The sequence below is a fragment of the Ctenocephalides felis genome, unplaced genomic scaffold (genome assembly GCF_003426905.1).
Source record: "Ctenocephalides felis isolate EL2017-DRISC unplaced genomic scaffold, ASM342690v1 CF-g0.4_SCAFFOLD_01170, whole genome shotgun sequence".
NCBI classification, from domain to species: domain Eukaryota; kingdom Metazoa; phylum Arthropoda; class Insecta; order Siphonaptera; family Pulicidae; genus Ctenocephalides; species Ctenocephalides felis.
In genome coordinates, this window is record NW_020537324.1 from 54,127,089 (window position 1) to 54,134,583 (window position 7,495).

The following is a 7,495-nucleotide window of genomic DNA, read 5'->3' on the forward strand; positions in this document are numbered from 1 at the left end:
TCCTTCAATTGTTGAGTTTGACTAATACGGCCATCTAGTTGCAAAACATTCGAAAATCGCGCCTCATATTTACTGATTTAGTTTCATACAAGTGGCGCTGACCACTGTTATGTCATTGACATAAGTTTCATTGTCGATCCTTAAGAATAAAAATTACTATTTTAAAGTAATTGGAAAATATGGCTTCGATCTTGCAATACGCTGTTAGGCGCAGCATTATTCAGGGTGTCAGGACACAAGCAACTGTTGCTGGGCCCTCGGCCACTGCTGGCCACTCAGGTAATTTTGACTTTAAAATAAAAATGTTTCATTATATAACCTTTTGTAAAATACATATAATATGCAAAAGAGACTACTGTAGATAACAAGTAGTAAGTATAACACAATTGTTTCTTAAAATGAACATGAAAACTTGGCTGATAGACTAACCTTTATCGACTGAGAGTATGTTCAATAACTAGGCTATGAGGGCATTATCAAACATACTCGCTTGAGCATGCAGGGCTCATGTAATAGATTGATAAGACAACTATATCTTAATTATCGAAGAATGAAAACACAATTTTTGTTCTATATCTTAGTGGCTGCACCATAGACCTGGATCATACATGAACTGCTAGCCCTCATATGTGTCCCCTGTTGAAGTATTAAAACATGAAGTCGTTAATGTATATTAACGAAAGACAAATGTTATAAACTATGTCACTTTAGTATGCATAAAAATATGCTCACAAATATCATTATTATTTATTAGTTTGTGTATTATTTAAGAAGGACTTGAGTAATACAGTTAACATAAAAACAAATTGTACTTATCTCCTTGAACTCATTTGTTCTCCTTCAAATAAGAATTGATCCTTATAAATCTTGGCATCAATTTTATATAAATTGTGTATTTTCATATTCAGGTGGTGCTTCTTTGTGGAAGAAGCTTACCTTCTTAGTAGCTTTCCCAGCTGTCGGTTTGTGCATGTTAAATGCTTATTTGGGACATGTAGAAGATCACCACACTCCCAGACCTGAGTTCATTCCCTATGAACATTTGCGAAGACGCAACAAGGTAAGTGATTATGTTTCTAAGATATTATTAATGCTATTCCATTCAATTCTAATCATATTTTATTTAATTTGCAGCGATTCCCATGGGGTGATGGACAACGCACGTTCTTCCACAACCCGCATGTCAATGCTTTGCCTAATGGTTATGAAGTAGAAGAAGAACATCATTAAAGCTCTTGCTTCAGCAGTTTTAGATGAAATAGTTTTATGTGAAAGAGTGTAATATCTTGCTCTATATGATTTAAATTGTAAGTTACAAATAAAATAAAATGAAATAAAATAAATTTTACTGAATATTGGACTTGATCAATGATCTTTAAAATTACCATAATTGTTAGTTAATACTTTCCTATGAAGTGTGTCTATTATAAGAATGGAAATGTGTATAAATGTTAAAAGTACATTCTTTGCCTACTAAGGTGTGAAAACCCCATTAGTTTTTGAGAAATCAGATTTGATTGGAACAAAATTCAATCAATTTTGTAAAATTTATGTGGATTTTTTGATTTTCACTTATATATCAGATTTTAATTAGCTTAGCTGTTCCTTCTTTGGAATGTTTGGTAGGTCCAGACAGGCATATATGTACATACATTATTTCCTGCGTGTTCTACGTGTAAGCAAGACATTAGTAAAGCAAGTATGCTTTATATATTTTTACAGCTTACAGATTATATATTTCACAGCTATGTTGAATGAGGCACATTTTAATATCACGCTGATGCATTGAGCCCTGATCAAATTCCAAAATATTAAGTAAAACTATTCAGCCGGATTATAGAACCAAAGCATGATTGTGTCATGACAGTTTCGTTATAATGCATTTCGGCATTATAATAAACTAAGTGATCTTTACCTAATTATAGAATTATATAGTGATTTCAAAAATTTAGCATAAAGTATAGAGCACCAAAGTAATTGCAAAAATCAAAAGTTATATTTTGATGATGCCTCGACATATGCATGTATAATCATAAGTTTTTCAATTTTTACTCAACATGTTATTGAGCTATTTTTCTATCTCAAACTTAGCATTGAGCATCAAGCATTCTAGGAAACAACAGGGCAAAAAGTATAGATTTTTTCTGAAACCTGGATGGTCTATGAGAAAAAATGAAATAAATCTTTGAAATGCACAGAAAATAGTCTTTCTTCACCATAACTTTTCTCTTATATATTATTATTATGAAAATAATAATGCATAGAATAATTTCAAAATTTTTCTATACAGAAGATGATTATGTACCTGGGTTATGCACTAATTAAATGATTACTAGAAAAATGAAAATATGAATATGTGGATAATGATTTTTTTTTTCATCTCATCAATTATCTCTCTATAAGAAAATATATTATTTAATTACATATTTGGTATTTAACTAATATGTATATTTTCAGTGTTTGGCCGAATATCATAAAAGCTGCCTAATCGGCTCTATACTGAATAATTCTTGCTATTAATCTTAATTAACTATTAATAAATATCCTTTCAAACATATAGTTAAGAAATAATTATTCATAACACAGTAGATTGTATCCAAAGTAAAAAAATATAGTAAATCAAAGTATATATAGATATATATAGTTTATAACAACAACATTCCTAGATATTCATCTATTTCATCTTCTCGAGACTTTTCCTCTACAACCTGGGCTTTACTCCATGGATTATTACTTTCTGTGGAAGTACCTTCCAAGGGATCTGTGTCCTCAGATTTATCTGCTTCTTTTTCCTCTGTAACAACATCTTTGGTATTTTTAAGTTTCTTAGATAATTTTTTCATCTTTTTAGGATTATTTTGTCTTTTAATCTCTCTTTTTTTGCTCCTATAATTTAATTTAACAGAACAATCAGGACATAAACGTAATTTAACTAGAGCATTCTTCTTCTCGTTGTCTTCTACATAAGCAAAATTCACTTCCCATGTTCGTAGATCTTCTCGAATGTCACATTTCTTTGTTCCGCAAATGAATTGACCTTTGCCTACAACAACTTCTTGCCTTACTCTCCATCTTAATGCAACTTTATTCTCTTTATAACGGCTTAAGTCGCAAATTGTGTACTCTTTAAATAATTTGTCATAGTATTTTTTAGCTAATTGTTTCTCCCAAGTGTCAGCATCTTCGTCATCCCATAAAAATTTGTGATTATCTTTTATCACGTCAAAATCTGTTTTATCTTTAGATGTATCACGCTTAAAATGCTGTGATGATCCCCCATAGTAAAGGAGATATTGGTTTATAAGGGATTTATGAAGTTCGTAGGTGTTCATAATTTACAAAGAAGAAATTACATATTATATTCTATATATGTATAGGCAAATTGACAAGCGGTTTATAACATACAATCGTCGTTTTCAGACCTATACATTCTTTTAACTACATTCTATCTGCAGAATTTTTTATCAATGTAAATACTTTAAAATTAAAGGCTTCCATTAATGACATCTATCCATCAATAAAATAGCTATCAATGACATGATGACAGCTTGTCATTCTAACATTGAACTTCGCTAACTTCATTCTCTTTCGATGAGCGCCAAATTTAAATCACAACTTTGCACGTTTAAATATCCTTTTGTTAAATATCGCTGATTGAAAAATGTGATATATTTTAAATACGAATCGTATAGGCGTAAAATATAATTTGCAATTTCAACAAGTACAATTTTACTTCATTGCATGTGTCCTCAGCTTACAGAAAAAGCTAGTTATTATAAATTAATTTACAACAGTTGGAATTTATAGTCACAGTCTGAAATAATGAGAAAAAATGATGCAAACTCAGATTATTCATTGACATATGCGCATCAAAACTTCAATCAATTTATATCAAAATTTTTAGTGAATATTAGCAAAATTTTTAGTGAATATTAGCAAAATTAAATTTTAAATTATATGAAAATTAATTCAAAGATCAGATTTTGAATGTAAAAAATATGGCAAAATCGACGGGGAAGAAGAAAGAACAAGAAAAAAAGGAAAAAGTAAATACAGACATATTTTCAATTAAAAAAAATGATGAATGTGATTAAAAATACTATTGAATATATAAAACGCTTCAATGAGAGTCTGATTGCAAGCAAACTAAAAAAGTCAATATGTAGTAATTATATATTCACTGCAAATACTTCATTCAAAAATGATCCACTATTCTCCTAATTGTAAAGAAACGGCTTACCCGATCGTCTTGCAAAACTAATCAAAACATGTTTCATCGAATGGCTTTTTTTATTAATTTATTGGTATAATATTTTCATATCCCAGTCAGACAGGGGTGCCTGCCTGGAATGAGAGATTATAAAATTATAAAACCGTTAAAGGTATAAAAGATATAAAACTTAAATTTATAAAACCGCGGTGCAGAAGTTTTTGAAAAAATTTCGACAAAAGATCAAATTTAGCTTGAATACAAATACGTTTTTTTTATTATGGTGTCAAATGATTCCAAAGGACTTAGAACGTTGGGAAATATAAAGTTAGCGAATCGGTTTTTTTCTGACAAAAAAACTTTTTTTCTAAACTTATTAAAACTATGTAGAACGTAGGCTTTATTATTAACTTTACTATTTTAAAATAAGTTGCTTTAAATGGCGCAAGCAAAAGTAGTTTCTATATCATTATATATTTCATATGTTTTTGGAAATATGTCGCGTTGGCATTGTAGTATAAATTATTATTTTAAAATAATAATATTATCATTATTTATTGAATGAGTAATCACCTTACTAAGAACAAAATGTAATTGTAGAAAAAAGAAGTAAAACATTATTGGAATCCTCCAAATGTTCCACCGCATGAACTGGAACACCAGGAGCAATTAGGTATAATACGGTCACTTAAAATCAAAGCAAAATGGGAGAAAGGAAAGAAAAATGTAGACAAAAGCGCCAAAACAACAAACATTAAAGGTAATCAAACATTTATTGTTATTATTATTGATATTACCTAAATCAATAATAATAAAAAACATATAAATAGTATTATTTTTAACTTCCCGTAGGATAAGTTATAGTATTGGGCCGAAAATCGAAAATGAAAATTTTTGCCTATCTTTACGTTTCAAAGGTTTCTGAGCCGTGGTGTGTGTGTGTTTTGTGTGTCAGCAATTTTTCCACGTTTTCGGGCGCACGGATCAACCGAGAGGAACTAAGCATCCGATTTAATGTTCAGATTTTAATTTTATTACGGCTAAAGTTCTAAAGCTCTCTTATATACTTTAAACAAATAATTTTAACTCTGTAATTCAGTTTATATAATTCCTATAAATATTAGTCAATGTTACAGTATTTATAACAATCTATTTGAAAACACTTAATATTCCTCATACGGCACGACGCCATGCACCACTAGTTGAAATTAATTTTCTTCCGTTGTAAAATAGATATGACTAGGGTATTTTATTTTATTAAATTGCGTAGGTAGAAATTAACATGTCCATCAAAATGTTTTATGTAGAATTAATATTAGAGATTCGGGAAAAATCCTAATACAATTTTATTAATTGTGTCTTTCATTGTTTTTAATCTCAGGTCCTAATATTTTTTTATCTAAATAACTAGGATCTAGTATTTTGTGTATATACATAGACGAAACAAAAATGATATATAAATTTAGTTAACATATACTCTAAGAAAGCTATTTAAGATGCTACTATTGACGTAAAATTGAACTTTGAGCAATTGAGCAATTGAACCTTTTAATTCATATATTTTTAACTAATATTCATATTATGTACAATATGTGAAATTAATTTTGAAGAATAAACTAGAAAATAACTTACTCAAACTCATACCTTGTATTTGCAGTTCAGGATATTCTGGACAGAGTCGAACGAAATGCGGGTCCTCCTTGGTACCAAGAATTTTCTCCTCAACAAATGGACGCGGCTGATCATTTGATTTGTCATTTGAGAGATGATTGGTGTTTAATTCATAATATTATTCTAAAAATATAATTATTGAATTAATGATAAGTTACAAATCACTAACTAAAAATATAAAAAGAGTTTTGTGCTCTGTAAAAGATATTTTTTCAAATAATAATAGTAAGTCAGTGCTTCTAAGGTTTATGGAGGAAGTAGAAACCAAATTGCAGAGTTTACCGAACTGCAAAACTTCTTAAAAGCATAGAACATTGTTTTTTACAAGATTTATATGTAAATCTATGCCATATATCATATTTTTACCTTTGCTTATCGTAATTTATTTAATTATAGTTTAGAACAGGAATTAAATTTTAAAAGATACTGAACATTTACGCAGTATTAGAAAAAATCTTTTAATTGATAGAATACAGCATTGATTTATAAATACTTCTTAAGATTATGTGATATATTGTATTATGTGATTCATCCATAAATTCATGGGGGATCTTATTAATTTCCAGATTGCATTGCCTAATATTCCTATGTATTATTGATAATAAGAATTCAACATTTGTATATGTTATATGAGTACACAACAGTACAATATATTTTGATATTGAAATTAAAAAAATTGGAAAAATAAAGTTTTATCATCGTTAAAGGTATGAAGATCAGACTTATCGAACCATGAATGCATTGACCATTATAGGCGTCTGCCCCAAAGTAAAGAGATCTGTTATTCGCAAAGCTATGTGTCGTTCTTGCAGAAGACCAGTTGAATTTTTATTGCTTATGTTTAAATCTTTCCGTGGCAGAGATCCGTTGATTTTGCAGCCAGGTTCAACGAATTTGTAAAATTTAAATTACTGAACATCGCAGTAATTTTACTTTTTATAGATTACACTGTAAATGAGCGGCTTATGTTATCTGCTATAGCTCATCTATGTTTATACCAAACGCTTCGCGAATTGGATAGAAGACTTCCACCACCTCTTCTACCTCCAGAAAATTTAGAAGAGCAATTGAGCCGCCTCATGCGCAAAGTTGCATACACACGTGAGATTTTTACATAGATTTTTTCTTTTGGAGTAATAATGATATAACATCATCGATAATTTTTTGTCCGAATATAGCCGGAACTCGAGTGAAGAAACCAGAAGATGATCCAATTTTACAACGAAATCCTTGTGCAAAATATCGCGAATACTTAGAAGTGCCCTCCTGGCCAAAGTATCCACAAAGTGTATTTTATAAACCATTCGGAGTCAAACAACCATCTTTGGCCCCTTATGACAGGCCACGTTGCCCAGGGTTAAAAGATCACAGACCAGTAATAGTACGTAACAGCAGAATAACAATTATAGTACAAATATCGTACACATATATATATATATATATATATATATATATACAGGGCCGGTCCTGGGGTTCTCAGCGCCCGCATGCAAGATTTGTTCTAGCGCCTACCCCAATAATTTTAACTGTTTTAACATTTATCATTAAAATATATATAAATAGCTATGTAATTTTTTTAAATTGATTAATCTTTCTGGATTTAGCACACAAAAA

The 7,495-nt window shown here is 29.7% G+C and overlaps 1 protein-coding gene and 1 pseudogene across 1 annotated transcript; one reads left to right on the forward strand and one right to left on the reverse strand.

Moving 5' to 3' along the window:
- The first annotated feature begins 105 nt into the window (after nt 1-105).
- On the forward strand, nt 106-1,353 carry LOC113366703 (cytochrome c oxidase subunit 6A2, mitochondrial-like). The gene is made up of 3 exons (XM_026608359.1): nt 106-279; nt 909-1,060; nt 1,135-1,353. Exons 1-3 carry the CDS (start codon nt 180-182, stop codon nt 1,228-1,230), a joined length of 348 nt encoding a protein of 115 aa, XP_026464144.1. The 5' UTR covers nt 106-179; the 3' UTR covers nt 1,231-1,353.
- A 1,292-nt stretch (nt 1,354-2,645) lies between these two features.
- On the reverse strand, nt 2,646-3,440 carry LOC113367391 (annotated as a pseudogene).
- Between the last annotated feature and the right edge of the window lie 4,055 nt (nt 3,441-7,495).